Source organism: Mastigoproctus giganteus, chromosome 9, assembly GCF_048544385.1.
Source record: "Mastigoproctus giganteus isolate SK-2022 chromosome 9, ASM4854438v1, whole genome shotgun sequence".
In the NCBI taxonomy this organism is placed as follows: Eukaryota; Metazoa; Arthropoda; class Arachnida; order Uropygi; family Thelyphonidae; genus Mastigoproctus; species Mastigoproctus giganteus.
This window is the reverse complement of record NC_143583.1, coordinates 88,211,340-88,232,475: the sequence shown is the minus strand read 5'-3', so window position 1 is coordinate 88,232,475 and position 21,136 is coordinate 88,211,340. Positions and strand designations below refer to the sequence as shown.

The window sequence follows — 21,136 nt, the reverse complement described above, 5'->3', positions numbered from 1 at the left end:
TCAATCCAACGCTTGATGTTCTTCCTGGAAGCAACATGGTGAAATGGAGGGCCACCATCAAGGTCAAGAACATCACAATGAGACTGATCCCCATCAGAAGAGGAATTTTCCAAGGAGATGCCCAGAGCCGACTATGGTTATGTCAACCCACTGTCCACCATGCCTAATAACAGCAAGTATGGATATATCCTAAAAGAAGGGAGGGAGAACCTGTTCACTTTCTCTCTCTCTCAACTGATGTACACTTTATATTAGTTTACCTCGCATATTGACATAGTGATCTAAGCAATTATGTCACTACAATTTTTACTGTTATCTTGTATGGGACATGGTTTTGGCACATTATAGCCCTAGTTGCTGATGCACTATTAAAACCCAAACAATCAACCAACACTACATGGATGACATCAAACTCTATGCCGCAACCGAGAATCAGCTCCAGCAAGCCACTCTGGATACCCAGTAGTTCAGCACTGACATCAGGATTCAATTTGGCCTAGACAAATGCAAGGTCCATGGATTGCATTGAGGACATCTATTTGGCCAAAACTACTAGCTATAGACAGGTGAAGAAATTGAGGCCATGACAGAGAGAGAGAGAGAGAGACCTACATCTATCTGTAGGGGTCGATGCAATCTCCTCAGTTAGAACACAAGGAGATCAAGGCCTGTCTGACTGAGAAATACCAAAAGACACTGAGAAGCCTGCTAAAATCGAAGCTGAATGGCTGGAATATGGTCAAAGCCATAAACTTATGAAGTTCCAGTACTAACATAATCCTTCAGGATCATATTGGGTCAACACCGAGTTGGAGGAGATTTTGAGATCGACCAGTATAATGATAGCCAAAAGTTGCCAACACTACCTAGAGTCAGCGATCGAGAGACCTACCACCATAGCTGAGAAAGGGGATTGACTGACCTCGTTGAATCAAAAGAAGCCGATTAAGAACCTGCAGGATTACTTCCAGGAAAACACAGCACCAATCTACCAAACCATAAGAAAGATAGATAAACGGCACACAACATTCAACCTTAACAAGGAGACCCCACTCAAACAGACAGAAGAAACAAAGACAGAAAGATAGGCAAAGAAGGCACTCCATGGCAGACACTACAATGACCTCCATCAAGACTAAATAGATAAGATGGCTTCCAACATGACTCAAGAAGGTAAGCTCTTCTCTGTGACCGAAGGGTTCATGCTCGCCATCCCAGTTCAGGTATTCAACACCAGGAATTACAGGAAATACATCGTCAAGGACCCTTGAGTGACAGATGACTCATGTTGACAGTGCTACCTGGCCCCAGAAACAATCCAGCACATTACCACAGGATGCAAGGTGATCATGCAGACAGAGTACACTCATAGACATAACCAGGTCACCAGGATAATACATCAGGAACTAGTGCAAAAATACGCAGAAAAAAAAGTACATGGACCTAAGAGAAGAAGTCAAAGAAATGTGGCATATAGAACAAGTAATGATGATCCTAATCACCATGTCAACCACCAGCTTGTGCCAAAGAGCCTCCATAAGAACCTAGCAGTAGTAGGCCTCCCAGAGAACACTTACATGGAACTCCAGAAAGCCGCGATTTTGAACATTGTACGATAGTAAGTGAGTTCCTCGACAAACAATGATTATAGTAACCAGACACTACCAATCATCCCCATGCACTTGGTACCAGTACCTCTCATGGGATGGATAAAATCCCATAAGAAGAACAAAGTTTTATAATAATAATAGTAATAATAATACTAAATGACAACTAACCTTAGAAATGTCAAGAGTACTGTTTGAGTTCCTCTGGATTATAGATATTCAAGATTATTGGATAATTAATCAGGTGAAAAATTTTGAGTAGTGTAAGGATTCATACATTTTTCCATTACTATGGGATAAGAGTTGAGGAGTGATAATTGGCAGAGTGGGATTTGTCATCCTCTTTTAAGAATTGACTGATTTGAATTTAAAATTTGGATGCAGACCAAAAAAGCATCAGTGAAATAGGAGAGTGGAAACGCAACACAGTATGGCAATTCACCATAGTGTTAAAATCTAGAGACTCATTGATATTCATTTCCTCCCCTGATCTTCTGTTGGAAGTGCCAAAGAAAGTATTGAAGAAAATGTGTTGGGGTGTGGTTGGAGGAGAGTTACCATGATCATCAGCATGTGAGTTAAAGGAAAAGTAAGCTACTAATATGTCAGCTTTCTTTTAAATAAGGATGCAATAGAACCATTGGAATGTACAGGTTGTTGAACAGAAGCTGCAGCTTAATAGCTCTGACAAGAGATCAGGAGGCTTCCCTGCCATTTGGACAAGGAGTTCTTACTCTTGGCCTTTTCAAAATGGAGTTTTGTCTTTACAACTGTTGCAAGCTTTTAGTATTCTCAGAAAATGAAGCTGGGGATTTTGAATGCAGGCCAGTTATGATGCATTCAAGTTCTGAAAAGTCTTAGTACAGGGGTCCTCGAACTTTGATATACACTGATCCTTTAAAATTATAAATTAATTTGTGCACCCCCGTCCTTCCTCATAAATAAAACTATTGAAGCACATTCTTCAGAATGACCTAGATAGACTTCAGGGATGGTCAGAAAAATGGCAGCTATGCTGTAATCCAGCAAAGTTTATTGCACCTTGGGAACAGTAACCCCAAAATAACTTACACACTTGGCAGAGTTGAAAGCCGGTAGTGGAGGAAAGGGACTTGGGTATTACGATACGGCCAGGCATGAAGTTCTCTGAGCATTGTAGACTGGTTGCAAGGAAGGCCCATGGTGTCCTATCGATGATTTATCGAACAACTTAGTAGAGATAAGGACTTCATAATCCCATTATTTAAGGCTGTTGCTAGACCACACTTGGAATACTGTGTTCACATATGGAGACCGCGCCTAAAGAAAGGCATTGTGCTTCTTGAAAGGGTCCAAAGACAGGTAACTCGCCTGGTGAGATCGGCAAAAGGGTATCCATATGAGGAAAGACTTTGAATATGTGGGTTGCACAGCTTAGAAACTAGGCATCTTAGAGGAGACTTGATAGAGGTGTTCAAGGCTCAGAGGGGCATAAGTAAAATGAATGAGGACAAAATTTTCATGGTTATAAAAGATTCTAGAACTAGGAGTCATAATTTCAAGTTACGGGGGAGATGTTTAGACTGGATTGCAAGAAGTTTTATTTTTGGCCAGCGAGTTATAAATTACTGGAATAAGTTAACTACATGGGTGGTAGAGGCTGACAGTTTGGGGAAATTCAAAGGTCAGCTGGATAATTACCTACGGGTGGAGGGAAACACATGGGTTGTCCATTTCCTTTTCTCTTATTAATTATCATTTTTTAATATTCTTATTATTTTATTTATTTATTATTATTATTATTATTTATTTTTTATTTATTTTTTTTTGGCTGGTGCAGCATAAGCCATAGGCTTCCTTGCACTATGTGGTCATTGCTAATACTGATACCAATATATCTAATAAAACAAGGCCTTACATCCTTTATAAAATAACGCTATTGTTGGATAAATAAAAAACAATCACATTTAAACTGGAGTGAAATTTAAAAACATCTTTGCACTCCCCACCACCACCAAAATTTCTCATGACCCACAGTTTGAGAAAAACTGCCCTAGTGCATTTTTTTTGGGAAAATCATCATGATTTTGATAAAGAGTGAGAGTTTGAGTAGAATGAGAGATGAAGGATTTCAATCCTGCAATAATAATTTCACTGGCACAACCTGCACAATTATTAGAAACAGTAGTCTGATCAATGACAAGTGGAATAGGAATCATGTTGATCATCCTCTGTTTCATTCTTTTAATTGTCTTATGACAAGGATGAGAATGGTCTGTGTTAGCGGTTCGATTAGAGAAGAGACACTGACCCAATTGTGATTTGAGATAACTAGAGGACAAGTAACATCTACTCTGATTGTGAAAGGATTATTGGTGAGGAAAATATCAAAGAGCATTAGATAGGATTGTCTGTTATTCTAGTAACTAATTTTACAGTTGTACTAGTTCATTAGTAATGGCAGAAACTTCAGAAACTTGTTGATTCAACTACTCATCTCAGTTGCCAAAATTATTCGCTGTGTGATTCTTTTCGCCTCAAAGGTGGTACTTCGGCATATGTCCGCTCTGATATTCCCTGTCAGAGATTTGGTAATTTGGAATCCCCTCTTTTCGATCTTCCCTGGCTTAAAATCTCTCTACCTCATTCTGTCAAATTCATCTGTTATCTTTACCATTCTCACAATTCCACTAATCGCTTGGAGCTCTTTGACTTCCTCTCTTTGCAACTTGACTTTCTCCAGTCCAACTTTCTCAACAGTGAGGTAATTTTCCTTGATGATTTTAATGTTCACAGCTCCAGCTGGCTTCCATTTTCTAGTCACACCGACCCAGCTGGTCGAGTTGCTCAGGATTTTGTAATTACTAATGACCTCGCACAGATTGTTCATTTACCTACCAGAATACCAGACAATCCTAACCATACAGCCAACACGCTTGATCTTTTTCTCACAAACAATCCTTCCGAGTACACGGTCGAAGTGAGTGGTCCTTTAGGCACCTCAGATCACAACTTGTTGATTGTCTCTTCTCCAATGGAGCCTCTATCTCATGGCTATTACCAATCTCGTGTTGTTTGACATTATAAGGATGCAAAATAGGAAAACCTTTGAGATTTCTTTTCTTTTTTCCTCGTCGGATTACTGTTTCAAAACTTCGGATATCAACGTTTGCTCAGATGGTGTCACTGAAATTATTCTTGTAGGAATGGAATCCTTTATCCCACACTCCACTTTAAAATCTTGTCATTTCCCTAAACCTTGGATTTCCAATAAATGTGCTAAGGCTGTTCAAGAGAAGAATGTTGCATATCATAATTGGCTTGTTTCCAATTTTTCAGTTTCATTTTCTGCCTACCCCAAAGCTCGCAACAATTGTAAAGCAGTTATTAATCAGTCCAAACTAGATTTTGAACAGGCTAAGAGTAGAAAACTTTCTTCTTGCCCTAATGGTAGCTGAGTTCTGGTCTCTTCCCAAAGCTATTGGCCGCAACGTTTGCCTATCTCTGCTCCCACTTTGTCAAAACCAGGTGGTTCTGTTGTCACTTCAGCCAAAGATAAAGCTGACCTGCTATCATCCCATTTTTCTTCCAATTTGTGTATTAATGATCTTGGTAAAACACCTCCCACCATAGCGCCTCCGTAGCCAGGGACAGGAGCAGCAATGCGTAGCACACGCTTCTTGATTAGACCAGGGTTCGAGCCTGTGACCACCAAATACGGAGGATGCGGAAAGGTCAGGGAATGACCACCGCATATCCCCCCAAGCAATATGGCCTTAGTTGCTAATGCTCCTAAAAACCAAAAGAAAAAAAAAAAAAAAAACTCCCACCATTCCCATCATGCTTCATTCAATGCCTGCTGTGGTCTTCTGTCGAAAGGATGTCAGAAGGATTTTGATGAATCTTGATGCTAAGAAAGAAAGCCCCAGATTCTGATGGTATTTCTCCACTTGTTCTCAAAACCTGTGGTCCTGTTCTTTGCCGCCTTTTTTCACTTTGTTATTCCAAAGGTGTTTTTCCTTCTGCTTGGAAATTTGCTCATATCCAGCCAGTTCCTAAAAAGGGTGACAAATCCCTCCCATCCAATTATCATCCCATTGCAATTACTTCTACTCTTTCTAAAATAATGGAGAAATCTCTAATAAATAATGGAATAAATAATGGAATCTCTAAGAAATAATGGAGAGAACTGCCAACTTTTAAACTACCTAGAAACCTTCCGTCTGATCAACGATCGCCAGTATGGATTCCGTAAGTGTCGATCCACCGATGATATTCTGGCTTATGTTACCCATTTATGGACTAATTCAATGGAAAGGTTCAGTGAATCACAAGCAGTTGCTCTTGGCATCTCAATGGCTTGTGATCATGTTTGGCATAAAAGTCTTCTAAACAAGTTTCCATCTTACGGTTTCCCAACTGTTTTTTGTAATTGGTTATCCAGTTTTCTCTCTGATTGCTCACTAAGGGTGATGGTAGATGGCTCTCTGTCTTCTAACTTCTTCACTAATGCTGGTGTCCCCCCAAGGTTCAGTTCTTTCCCCCACTCTTTTCCTCTTGTATATTAATGACCTTCTTCCATTGACTGGAAATCCTATCCATAGTTTTGTCGATGACAGCACATTGTATTCTACTTTCCAGTTTGAGAAACCTTGCCCTGCTCAATCAGCTTCAGCTTCTCGAATATCCGCTACCAAATCCTTAAATGCCGATCTCCTTAGTTGATTTCAATCCTTCTAAAACTGTCTTGTCTTATATCTCGCAAAAAGGAATTTTCTGCCCCTATGCTTATCTTTGGTGACACTCCCATTTCTAGGCAAGATGATATATCTCTTTTGGCGATCACCCTGACTTCTATTCTCTCTTGTCACAAGCACATTACAAATATTGCTTCCTCTGCATCTAAAAAACTTGGATTTTCTCTTTTGCTCTCGGCGTTACTTTTCTTCCAAACAGCTGTTCACTCTGTACAAATTGCAAATCTGCCTTACCATGGAATGTTACATCTCCCCCATCTGGGGGGGGGAGATGCTCCCAAAACCTCTCTCAGACTTATAGATTCCATTCAGAAGAGGACAGTTAGGTTAATCAATGACTCCTCTCTCTACAGAGTCTCTCCACATCTCTGTCTTATAGATGTACTGTTTCTGCTGCATGCCTTTTCTACAGATACTTTCATGGGCACTGTTCTTCTGAATTGTCTTCTATAATTCCTGCTCTCTCTTTCAAAACAGTCCGAACACTTGCTGCCACCAGTTAAGTCCATTTACTGTCCAACTTCTAACTCACAGAACCATTTTCTTCTTCCTCATTTATTCATTCAACCGCCGTTTTCTGGAACAACCTTCCTTCATACGTATTTCCTGAAATTACTAATTCACAGAAGTTCAAGTCTAATGTCAGCAAATATCTTCTTTCGTCTTCTGAACCTCAAACCCAAGCACGATACTAAGTACTATAGGTTCTAATACCTCTTGTGTTTGGGGTTTTCATAAAAAAAAAAAAAAGAAAGAAAGTTGGAATGCAGTGTTATCAGTTGGTCAGGAAATCAGTATCTTATGAATAATTTACTGTACCATCGTACTAGTGAAACCGAGGTTATAGTTCTGTTTTACAAGTGAGATGGCGCCTCCTTAGCCAGGTGGGCACTAGCAGCAGTGCGTAGCACACGCTTCTTGATTAGACCGGGGTTCCAGCCTGTGACCACCAAATATGGAGGATGCAGAAAGGTCAGGGAATGACCACCGCATATCCCTGGAGCAATATGGCCTTAGTTGCTAATGCTCCTAAAAACCAAATAACAGCAACAAGGCCGCCTCTGTAGCCAGGTGGAAAGGAGCAGCAGTGCGTAGCACACTCTTCTTGATTAGACCGGGGTTCGAGCCCGTCACCACCAAATACGGAGGATGCGGAAAGGTCAGGGAATGACCACCGCATATTCCCGGAGCAATATGGCCGTAGTTGCTAATGCTCCTAAAAACCAAATAACAAACAAACAAACAGCAACAAGTGAGACCAAAGGTGAGACAACATTTTTAATATTGTTTTCGGGCTTTGTCCTCATTTAAATAAAGTTAGAGAGTTTTTTTGAAAGGAGTATCCATGTGAGGTGAAACTACTAAGGTATGGAATACAGAGCTTGGAACTAGGTATTTTTGGAAATCTGATGTTTATAAAGCACTGAGTGGGAATGAAAAATTTAATGACTGTAGAATTTCCACATTGCAATGGAATGTATCTCATTTCCTAAAAAAAACAACAGAAACAAATATATACACAAATTCTGTGTACAAGAATCTATTGAAAAAAAAGAAATAGTGGTTTTTCCCAATAGATTTCACAGGCTGTTCAAAGGATCAGATGGATTAGTATGTTCTGGTAGTGGGAAGAGTAGGATGGATGCAGGTTGTCTGGACATTTTTCCCCCCCTCTGTCATAACAAAAGCCTAACTTCTGAATCTTTTGACCCTTATTGATAATAATTTCTCTGTAGAAGGATGCTTATACTTATCTATGCAAATACTAGAGAACACAGAGAGATCCAAGTCATCAGTAATTTCCCCCACATTATTGTAGGGGAAATTAAGGCTTTATTCCTGAATTATATGATAAATCTTGATGGGAGTATTGCATGGTGAGTAAATATTTATGAATTTGGCTGATCCTTTACATAAATTTCATTAGAAATAAAAAGTGCCATCTAGTTAATGCTTTTGTCTCTCCTCCGTTCCTAAACTTTTTCTAAGGGGTTCTAGTAGCTCAGTTATATTACAAAAGTTGATGGGTACTTTTAAATTGGGAACTTACTCTTCCTCCCTATGTTATTTTTAAAACTGTAGAGGGGCCTAACTGTAGTCATAAAATAATATTGACATATACATCATTTGATCTCTTTTCAGGTGATAACCTTGAAAGAAGCAAAATTACTTCTTAAAGAAGATGACGACCTCATAATTGCAGTTTATGATTACTGGTTAAACAAAAGATTAAAAACGGTAGGTATATCTTCACATTCGGTTTTTATCACTTAAAATGCATATCTTATTTTGAGAGATTTTAGTTCTCAGATTTATTATTTTGTTGCTCTTATTAAACTTTTCTGTTTAAAGTGTAGGATCTAAAAAGTCTAGTTTTGTTCCTGTATACAAGAATGCATTATAATAACAAATCTATATTTAGGGTGGAAGGGGACTTTCAAGCATGTGATGTTGATATTGTGGCACTATCACCATGTATTGTTCCATTGTTGACTACTGAATGAGGATGAGAGACTGCAAGGCTAAAATCTGATTTTAGAAGGGTGAAGGTAGAAACTAAGATATTTATAAAGTAAAAGTTCAAAAATTTTCACAATTGTATTCAGTATAGTAGTAGATAAACAGTCTAGGCTTAGCTTCATCGCTTGATTTTTATTGGGATAATATAGGCCTCTTTGGTTGTTACCAAAGGTTACCATGCAGAAGACAATAATTGAAGGGTTTTGTATGAACTGGTGCTAGAGAGGAACTACTCTTCTTGAAGAAAGAGCCCAGAGGGTATCAGGACCAGAGGTAGTGAAATCTTTAGGACAAAGAATGGCTAACTGGACATCATTAGTAGTGAGGACTAATCTGCCAGAATAGCTGTTGGTATTAGATTCAAAGTGACAAAAGGGAATAGAAAGTTGCTGTTTGGGATAACAAAGTTTCAAGAAATGGATAGCAAAAAAAATTAGCAATACCAAGAGGAGAGTTTGTTGAGATATTTGAATTGTTAGTTAATATAGGAATTCTGGGAGATGTCAATATATGTTTGAGATAGCACCATAAAGGTCTAGAATCGAAATTTTGAATAAGTTCAGCCTGTACTGAGCGAAGATATTGAGAGTGTTGAGATTTCATAACTTTCTTAACACAGTGTCTAAAGGAAGAGAAGGGAAAAGTAGCTGAAGTTAGTTTTGAGTTTTAGATATGCTAGCTTGTTTTACATTCAGTGAGGGAAGTTACTACGATTAGAAGTAAAGAATTTGATGGAAACAAACTCAGAAATTGCAGAATAAAGGTTTAAAGTACAGATAATTAATGTTAATATCAATTTATTCAAAGTTTTGGACGAGGATTCAATCAGCATTGCTCGGAAACTGATTTAACAAAGTCCAGTCCATGTACCTATAGCTTAAAAAGTATCTGTCAGAGGAAAGTGATCAGATCAGATGAAATTGTCATTCTTAGTAATTGTGAACAGAGCTGATTCATCGGTAAAAACTAAATAAAGGTAGGGCGATCTTCTGGTCAGAGAGGTTAGGGCATTACTAAGCCAAGTGATTAAATGATTTTAAATATTAACCTATACTTATTTTGACTTGTTTGCTCATTGCCAAAGAGAAATATTTGTTTTAAAAAGAAATTATAATTAAAAAATATAGTTAAAAAACACTTATTTTATTTTTTACGTATTTATTTATTATTTTATTATTTCTTTTTGATGCAATAATATCCAGTATTTATCAGTTCATTCAATTACTGAGCTACTGGATTTGGATTCCTGAGTGTAATAATTGTGATCTCCTTTGATTTTCAAAGTGACTTTTATTCTGCCATCTATTAAAACCGTGTTTATTATTTGTTCAAAACATAGATAAGAGAAGGCAACACGTATTGGAATATTTCAAGACAGTTTTAACATTAATGGACACATTATTTGAAACAACCTTCAAAACATATATACAGTAATACCTCAGTTAACAAAGTGGATGTGTTCCAGAACTTTAGTTTGTTAGAAGAAACTTCATTATTGGAAGTAGCAATACCACATTCGGAATATGGATATTCCTACACTTCAAAAAAGAGGTACACATTGTTCGAAATAATTTTTTTAAAAATGAAAATCATATATCATATTAAGAAATACAGTAAACTCCCGCTATTTGCGGTTGCTGATTTAATATAAAATGAAACCTAAAAAAATGTGAACATTTTCTGCCATGAAAAAACATGGGTGTGGCTAAAATCATCTTTTCCGGTCAAAACAGCCCTCAGTGGGTGTGGGGAGAGGGGTGACAAAATCGCAAGCGTGGATATTTCCCGCTAATCCTTGTTTAGTATGTGTTATGCGCTTGTCATGAAAGGTTTCGTCGTTTGCTTTTAAATGCTTATAAATTGAATAAATTTATCAATTTATAAATTGATATGCTTACAAAAGTGAAAAATCTACCGTTTTGCAGTGTGTTAGTGTAAACAGACTTTTTCGAGTGTGTTAACAGTTAAAAGAAAGTGACTTTATTGTGGACAAGTTCTTTTCTAATCCCTACAAAAATATGGCTACGAATAAAAAGGGAAATGTGAAAAGATCAAAGAAGGTGATGACATTAGCGAGTAAAATTGAGTTATTAGACAAAATTTCTAATGGTGACAGTGTCTCATCAGTGGCAAAACATTATAAAATCAATGAGTCAATGGTACGATCAATCAAGAAATCGGAAGAAAAAATACGCCGTAGTGTCCATGAAAATGCAATATCTGCTTCAAAAATTTGCTCTGTAACTTGTGATGTTATATTAATGGAAAAAGCTTTAAATCTGTGGATAGAAGACCAAACTCAAAAAAAAATTCCCTTAAGTTCACTCATCACTCGTGAAAAGGCCAAACGCTTTTATCAACACTTTAGCAAAACTGGTGATGGCACTGGCAGGATAAGTTTTTTAGCTAGCAAAGGCGCTCGCTGGTTTGAAATTTCTAATAAATATTACATTTATTAAATTGTTTCTTATTTTCATTTCGATGCCTTATGCTTGTATTTCACTATGTACATAGTCATATTATGAAGGTACATATAATACGTACATAGACAAAATTTTAGACTAAATTTTTTCCTTACATATTTCATACTTTGGAACAGAACCCTTGAGCCATAACTCAGTATTCACGTTTTCGGTATTTGCAGCATTTCTCAGGAATGTAACCCCTTTTCTCTTTTATACTGTACAGTATAAAAGAACTTTACAGAAGTCAAGTAAAACGGTACAGTGAGTCCCCGACTTACGTAAGCCCGAGTTATGTAACTTTTTTTCTTTTTTTTTTTTTTTTACTGTTTTAAATTTTATAATCCAAAAAAAATATATATATATATACAAAGGGTACTAGGAAAGTTTTGCAATACAGCTTTGTTTATTTAATTTTTTTAAAGTAATTTCCTCTACATTCAATACACCTCTCCATCCTCCGAAACCAATCTTTAAACCAGTTCTGCGAAGTTTCACTAGGGAGTAAAGCACATTCGTTGTCCCAAGCCCATAGAAGGTCCTCATCACTGGAAAACCGCCTCCCTTTTAGCTTCATTTTCACATGCGGGAACAGTGCAAAGTCGCAGGGAGCAAGGTCTGGACTGTAGGGAGGGTGCTCGAGAAGTTTCAGTCCCGTCGTGGTCAAATATTCGGTGCAGGCTTTGGCGCGGTGAGCTGGAGCATTATCGTGATGGAGGTACCAGGTGTCCATTCTTGACTTTGGCCGCAGGTTCTTCATAGATCCAATGACTTTAGGCAGGCATTGTTCAGTATACCACTTAGCTGTGACTGTCTTCTGCGTGTCCAAAACGACACGTTCCACAATTCCACTCGATTTGAAAAATACAGCTATCATTTTCTTCTTTACAGATCGGGATTTTCTGACAATTATAGGTGTGTCGTCATCATCAAAGACCCAAACTTTGTTTTGAGCCTTGGTCGGCAGATTGTAATAGTACAGCCAAGTCTCATAACCTGTCACGATGTTCACATACCGAGATTGTCCCTTATCAAACCTTTTTAACATCTCCCGGCACCAAGTCACACGTCGTGTCATCTGCTCTTCAGTCAGTTGATGCGGCACCCAGAGAGAACAAAGTTTCTTCACGTGCAAATGATCTTGCAGAATCGAACGAATTGCTGGTGCATTTAGGCCCAAAGTATCCTCTATCTGTTGGTAGGTCACTCGCCTGTTTTCGTCAAGCATTTTCCTCACTGCAGTAACGTTTTCCTCCGTAACTGACGTTCGTGGCCTTCCCGGCCTCTCAGAATCCTCCAGAGTGAAATTTCCCCTTTGGAATTCTCTATACCACCTGAATATCATTGTACGATGTGGACAATCATCATCTAGTGCAAGAGTCATTTCTTCTAAGCACTGGTCTATGGTTAAACCACGCACGAAATTATACCGCAAAACTGTCCTTATCTCATTTCGTGACCACGATGCCATCGCAAGCACTTTACACTCTCACTACTAATGAATAACTGAGTCCATCGACTTGGCGCGGCGGCTACTATGCATGTATGAACATGTCTCAATATGCAGCAACAAGCAGCTTCCTGCGATTCATTGTTGCGTCATATTGCAAAACTTTCCTAGTACCCTTTGTATATATATATACAAAAAAAAAAATATATATATATATACAGATACAGGGTGTCTCAGAAATATCGGTACAAACGTTTAGAGGAGGTAGGTAACATCTAAAGGAATGTGAATCGCATAGGAACCCATAACCGGAAACGTCACCGTAAATCGGTAGACGGCGTGGTAGTCACCGCATGAAGAGCGTGCATCGGATATACGAACTCTGAGCTGGCAGACATGCACCTAGTGTATGGATTAGCAGAGGGCAATGGACAAGCCGCTCTATGAATTTATGGAGAACGCTTCCCAGACAAACATGTACCGGACCACTGTTTGTTTGCATGTGTGCATCAAAATTTGTGCGATTATGGGTCATTTAGAGGTAACAGGAGTAGTGTATTTTTAGGGTCATACGGCACCAGCGCTTTCCCCCATCTCTACGTTGGAGTAGGGGGAAATAGGAGTAGTTCAGAGGAGTAGACCACGTTCGACGCGAACTCCCGCCATGGAAGAAAGTGTGTTGAATGCCGTCCAGAATAATCCTACTACCAGCACACGTGCTGTTGCCTCTGCCTTAGTAGTTTCTCGTTTCAGTTACTGCTCCCCCAAGATCATCCTGCACGTGTGGGTTTTGCGCAGTGGTTTCTCCAAGAAAGTGTTCAAGACTTGAATTTTCCAGCCTATGTTTTGTTCACGGATGAGGCTTATTTCACTCGGGAAGGCTTATTCAATCAGCACAATGCCCACGTGTGTGTTAATGTGAATGTGTGGGCTCACGACAACCCACACGGTGTGTGCTCCCATGCGGCACAACGCTTCGCAATAAATGTGTGGGCAGGTATGGTCGGTGACTGCTTAGTCGGCCCATACCTGTTACCATCCCACATGAACTTGGCTAAATATCGGATCTTTTTTGAACAAGTTCTACCAGGGTTACTTGACGATGTCCCAGCAAATTTGAGACGCAACATTTGGTTTCAACATGATGGGGCGTCTGCCCATTATGGAAGGTGTGTTCGTGACCATTTGAACAGGCGTTTTGGCCGTGGTGGACCTGTTGCCTGACCCCCATGCTCACCTGATTTATCGAGCCTTGATTTCTTTCTGTGGGGGGGGGGGGGGCAGTCAAATCTATCATGTATGAATCGCCTGTGGAGATGGAAATGGATCTCGTGGCAAGACTCGTCTGAGCTGCTGCCACTGTCAAAGAAACTCCATGTGTGTTCGACCGTGTCCGCCATTCCATGCTGCGTTGGTGTGACGCATGCATCACATCTCATGGTGGAACCTTTGAGCATCTGTTGTAACATCATGAAATGCATCCATCTCTTACTCCATTGTTAATATTATGTCAAATAAATGTTTGCCACTAATTACTGTCTTGTGTCATTTCTGCTTCTTGTGCCTCTGATACTACTTTCCCGTGATGCTTCCGGTTATGGGTTCCTATGCGATTCACATTCCTTTAGATGTTACCTACCTCCCCTAAACGTTTGTACCAATATTTTTGAGACAGCCTGTATATATATATATATATATATATATATATATATATATATATATATAAAAGTGAAAAAAAATTTACATAAGTCGAGTAAAACGGTACAGTGAGTCCCCGACTTACGTAAGCACGAGTTATGTAACATCTGACTATGTAATTATTTTTTCGCTTATATATATGTGTGTGTATATATATATATATATATATGTATATATTTTTTTTTTTTTTTTCCCAGATTGTAAAATTTAAAACAGTAAAAAAAAAAAAAAAAAAAGTAAGCAATCAATACCGACGGATATGGCTTGTGAATGTTTTTTTTTTTTTTTTTTTTTTAGGAGCATTAGCAACTAAGGCCATATTGCTCCGGGGATATGCAGTGGTCACGGGCTCGAACCCCGGTCTAATCAAAAAGCATGTGCTACGCACTGCCGCTCCTGCTCACCTGGCTACGGAGGTGCCTCATGAATATGGCACATACAAATTGCACAAGTGAGATACGGAGTAACAAGTTTGTGAAGCTTAAAAATTAGGAATAAAGAGAAAATTCTGAAAATTTATTTACCACAAGGTGACCTGTTGGTCACATTGTGGTACTGCTGCTGCCTCCTTGTGGTGGGGCGGAAAACCTGGGTCAAAAATGGTCACAAAAATCCATGTTTTGCTCTTTTTGGTCCCAGGACCAAAAAGAGCAAAACATGGATTTTGACAACTTTCCCCTGATTCAGGCAGCAAATCCAAATTCAATGGATTTTGACCTATCCGATGATGACAAAACCAACCGAAAGGGACTGAAGATGGATGCATCCTGAATAGAACATCCAAGTGTCCTGATCCTGCATTCATTAGCAAATCAGGCCATAGGCAACCTATCGACATTTCTCATACAGAAATGTCTGGAAAATGTAGTGGGTTCCCTGAGAATGGTGTAAATCTGGTGACCTACTCCCACCAGCTCCAAACACCTTGAGTCCCTTCTCAAGCTCGCCACATTCAGTAGAATTCCAGTCAAGGTGTCATCTCTGAATGGAACTAATGAATGTCTAAGAGGAGGATATTGTCAATGAATTGCAAGATCAGAAGGTCATATGAGCAAAGAGAATTATGCTGAAGAAAGTTGGTGGCGCCTCCGTAGCCAAGTGGGAAGGAGCAGCAGTGTGTAACACATGCTTCTTGATTAGACCGGGGTTCGATCCCGTCACCACCAAATACAGAGGATGCGGAAAGGTCAGGGAATGACCACCGCATATTCCCGGAGCAATATGGCCTTAGTTGCTAATGCTCCTAAAAACCAAATAACAAACAAACAACAAAGTTGGTGAACTTATCTCAATTCGTAGCATCATACTGACATTTAGTTCGCCAAACCTACCTTCATCAGTGAAAGCTGGGTATTTGAACTGCCTCATTCACCCCTGTATTCCAAATTCAATAGTTGTTATAAATGTCAGAAATTTGGACATTCCCAAACAGTCTGTCAGGGTGATGCTGTATGCCCTAACTGTGGTTCGAAGGAGCATTACCAAGCTGATTGTAAATCGCACTCTTCACTCTGTCCTAATTGTATAGGCAACCACCCAGCCTTTTCTAAAACATGTGACCAGTGGAAATATGAAAAGAAAATCCAGAAGTACAAGATAGAAAAAAATGTCCCATTTTCTGAAGCAAGAAAACAGTTACAGCAACAGACATCAAGACATATATATGCCGATGCTGCTAAAAGATTTCATACAATATCAGATCAGACTGATACATAAATTCCACCAAGCATCTCTATTTCTGAATGGGCTTGAACTTTACTCTGTTCCATACCTCAGTCCTCAAAGCAACAGACTTCAAATAGATCCAGTAACATTCCAGTCACGATACCACCTGTTTCTCATACAACTAACGTAAGACTTATTCAAACTCTAATCCTGTTAACAAACAGCATGCTGATTCTTCCCTTATGGACACAAATGAGAATTGCAGTCAAGAAGAAAAGGAAACCATTCTGGAAATCCACCCAGAAGACGAAATAGATGCCAGACCTGTTTTTCAGAGAGATAAAATGAAAATTGACCGCTTGAAACAGACGTCCAAAAAAGTAGACAGACACAGCTTCTCCATTTAAATCTAAACAATGAAAAACATCATCCAATGGAACTGCAGAGGCTTTCGCAGCAATATTGACAACATGCACGAGATAATTATGCACCATACTCCAATTGCAATCTGCTTACAAGAAACATATTTAACACCTCAGTTGTCTCCCTCAATAAAAAATTATACTCTCTTTCGGCAAGACAGACCTGCTACCACTAATACTCGTGGAGGGGTAGCCATACTCATAGACTCACCATTCCCTTGTAAACACATTCCATATTTTCAGATAACCGTGAAAACATTTTCGCAGTTATCTGAATCAACAGCATATGAACCATCATTTCAAAAGATTAAACCTTTGCCGAAAAATCCCATCTGAATTTCAGAACCATATTGTCTCTACCATACAATCAACTATGCAACTATCATTCACTATGGTAGAACTTCAAGAGGCTCTATCCATCGCAAAAAACAGTGCTGCTGGCCCAAATGAAATATACTACATAATGCTACAACACCTAGACAATAAATCACTATCTTCACTGCTGACCTTCTACAATCGCATCTTCATGAAACATTCATTCCCCAGGTCCTGGTGTCACTCTTTTGTACTGGCAGTACCCAAACCAGGGAAAGATCTCTGTTCCTAATAATTATAGCCCCATTTCTCTCACCAGCTGCTTAAGTAAAACCCTAGAAAAAATAATACACCATCAATTAACGTTGTACCTCGATTCCCAAAATATTATCTCCAGTAATCAATTTGGTTTCAGAAAAAACCGATCATCCCTGGATCTCATGATTAAAGCAGAAACAAACATCAGGAATGCATTTATCCAAAATAAGCATCTCGTTATGGCATGTTTCAACATAGAGAAGGCCTTTTGAATGAACATTTCTCAGAATACCAGAATGCCAACTGGTGTTTTGGTGTTCTGAGAGATGTTCATTCCCTTGACCTGAGAGGCCACTTACCTTATTTCCTACAGCAGAGGACCTTTCAAGTTCACTATCGGCAGGTCCTTTCCAAAACATATATACAAGAATAAGAAGTCCCTCAGGGCTCTGTTCTAAGTGCAGCCTTATTTGCAATAACAATAAATCAGATGATCTAACTGTCTCTTGCAGTTCTCAAAACATCAGCTTTGTTGAGAGGCAACTGTGAACCTCAATTAATAATATTGAGCTATGGATGGCACAAAATGGTTATCGATTATCTTATCAGAAATCAAGTGTCATTCATTGCTGTAACAAATGAAAGATGCATCCAGATCTGGAAATACACTTAAGAAATCAATCTATCACTGTTGTGAATAGCGTTCATCTCCTCGGCGTGATTTTTTGATAATAAATTGAACTTCTCAGAATGCATCAAACATATACGAACTGCTTGCCAGAAAAAAAATGAACTTACTAAGAGTTATCTCTTTACATCATGGGGTGCAGATTGTTACACCCTACTTCATTTGTATAAGGTTCTAATCAGATCTTGGCTTGATAATTGTGCACTGGTGGTTGATTCTGCTAGGGAAAGCATGCTTGCCCCTATTCAACATTCTGCCCCCAGGATTGCTATAAGCACTTATAGAACATCGCCAGTACCAAGTATTTATATTGAAGCTCATGAACCTCCCCTCAGCCTCAGGAGAAAGATGTTACTTCTAAACTGTGTGGCTGAAATTTAAAGTCTACCTACTCACCCCATTTAGGCCAATACCTAATGATCCACAGTTCAGCCTATTGGCATCACATTGTAGGCATTATCACCAACTTGGAATGTACATCTTGATAAAGTCTTCTAAGATTCAAACAGTTCACAGCCTCCATGGGGCGCCTCCATAGCCAGGTGGGCAGGAGCAGCAGTGCGTAGCACACACTTCTTGATTAGACTGGGGTTCGAGCCCGTGACCACCAAATACGGAGGATGCAGAAAGGTCAGAGGAATGACCACCGCATATCCTCGGAGCAATATGGCCTTAGTTGCTAATGCTCCTAAAAACCAAATAACAACAACAACAACATCCTCCATGGTCTATTAAACCATCCTGTGACAGCTGTTTCTTAAATTGGAGGAAAACATTTGCTTGCAAATATCAATATACAGCTACTCCGTACTGCCCACATTTGCTTGCAAATATCAATATACAGCTACTCCATACTGCCCACACACAAAATTATCCCCATTTTACCAAAGTATACACTGCCATATCAAAGTCTGATAGTGGAGTAGGAGGTGCTGCAGCCATCTCTCCGTATAATGCCATCTCTGTTTCACTTCCCACTGAATGCAGAAGTTATACAGCTGAACTTTGTGCCATTAAGCTTGCCTTAGAAAATATTCATCTGTCCATCCAAAAAAGTGTAATATGTATACAGACTCGCAGAGTGCACTTTTAGCCTTGCAAAATTCCTCCTCACAAAAGCATCTTTCAAAAGCATCAGATGATCCATGATCACCAGCAAGTAGTCATCTTTTGCTGGATCCCAGGCCACACTGGGATATCAGGAAATAAAAGAGTGGATTTTGCAGCCAAACATTCATCCAACATAGCATCACTAGATTCTTACATTTCATATATTGCCTACAGATGCTATATAAGAAATATATGTAAGGAACAATGGACACTTCTCTGGCAAGCTCAACTGAATAACAAGCTCCTTCAAATAAAATCTGAACCACAGTTATGGGCTTCCAATTTCCATGTAAAAAGAAAGGGAGAAGTCATCCTATCTAGAGTATGAATCGGTCATAGTCACCTCACCCATTCCATCTTTACCTTCTTACAGGAAATGATCCCCCGAAGTGTACGCACTGCAACTCTCTTCTCACAATCAAGCAAATTCTCATTGATTGTACACTCATGCCCGAAAAGCCTCATTCAGTTTTCTACGAAGTCGTGAAGAACCTTTAATACTTTGTGATATCATACCATAGGCAATGTTGCAGATCTGCCAGAATTATTCTGCTTCCTAAAATGGATACAGCTATATGATCATCTCTGACTGTTCTTACAGTCACCATTTCTGACCTTTATTTCGTTGATAGGTGCAATATAGCCCTTTCACCAGAAATAACAATACCAGTACCTCATTCATTAGTGCTCACCATAGTTGTTCAATAAATCCTGAATATCAGCTACGTTGACTTCTTTAAAGCCTATTGCCTGTGCCATTTGAACAACTTCTGTGCTAATTGCAGTAATTCCACATTCTTCTCCATCACATTTTTTAATAACATTGGGCCACACTTTTTGCCAAACACCATTAAGACAGTGATCTGTCAGTTCATCCCAAGCCTCGTTGATATTGCTAATTGCTTTTATAATGTTGCAATTTTTCCAGAATCTATGTTCAACTGTTGTTGACCATCGTTAGCGTCAAGTAGTTAACTAAAAGTGCATCTGAGATAGTAGGCTTTAAATGCTGCTGTAATGCTCCGGTCCACTGGTTAGCAACAAACTTGTGTTTGGCGAGAGAAGCATCACTGTGACAGGAATACATGTTTGAAGTGAGCCAGGGTTTGAAGGAACGTCTGGAGAATTGTACAGTAGCAAAGATGCCTTGGGTTTGAAATTATTTCATTCGCAATAACATTGGATAGCAGGAAAAAAATAGTTGACAAACCAATCAATAAATAAGTCCATTGTTATCCAGCCTTTTTTTTTTTTCTCAATTTCCATATTACTGTCAAATTAGGTTTGGACATTCCTTTCATAGCTTGCTGCCTTTCAGAATAGTAAGCAAGCATTTATTTCAACCATAACTCAGTATTTGCGTTTTCGGTATTCGTGGCATTTCTCAGGAATGTAACCCCCGCAAATAGCGGGCGTTTACTGTATATTGCATTCTCTACTAACAAGTAACCCTTCTAACTGCTTGGCCTTCTTGCGGCACTACTCCTGCCTCCCTGTGGCGGGGCCAGAAACCTGGGAGGGAAAGTTAACCCCCAGGGCAAAAAGGAGCTAACCATGGACTCTGACGGTGCTCATCTAGTACTGTCACCATTGCTAACCATGAAATTGCATAAGATGGAACAAAGACAAAAAGTTCTAATGTAGTTGGGGAAGGATGTTACGTGGTTATTATCCATTAAGAATTATTAACATGCATAATTAACCATTCTTTTACCATGTTGAGTTTTTAATATATATTTTATTAAGCATAGCCTAAACTAATATGTACAATAGTGTGATGTTTCGGTTATCTTGCCAATACCCATCATCAGACCGTGCTGTTTGGAAATAGAGATAAAAAAGGTGAAGGTTACTAATTAGATTTACATTGAGAAGTTCAAAATTACGATCATAATTTTTAACAAAGGATCAGTTATAAGATGTATTAACAATTGGTCATTTCTAATTTTCAGTAATAATGGCACTGAGTAGATGAATGATTCTACAATCAGTTTCAGGCGCCTCCGTAGCCAGGTGGGAAGGAGCAGCAGTGCGTAGCATACGCTTCTTGATTTAGACCGGGGTTCGAGCCCGTCACCATCAAATACGGATGATGCGGAAAGGTCAGGGAATGACCACCGCATATCCTCGGAGCAATATGGCCTTAGTTGCTAATGCTCCTAAAAAACCAAATAACAAACAACAAACAATCAGTTTCAAAATGGA

General features: G+C 39.1%; 1 protein-coding gene across 2 annotated transcripts in view; it reads left to right on the top strand.

Moving 5' to 3' along the window:
- E(Pc) (Enhancer of Polycomb) overlaps positions 1 to 21,136 on the top strand; it is a 378,489-nt gene that overhangs the window by 123,091 nt on the left and 234,262 nt on the right. For both annotated transcript variants that reach the window (XM_090381895.1, XM_090381894.1), the window contains exon 4: positions 8,486 to 8,581. In XM_090381895.1, the coding sequence (XP_090238021.1) occupies positions 8,486 to 8,581 (96 nt within the window). The remainder of the gene's footprint in view (positions 1 to 8,485; positions 8,582 to 21,136) is intronic.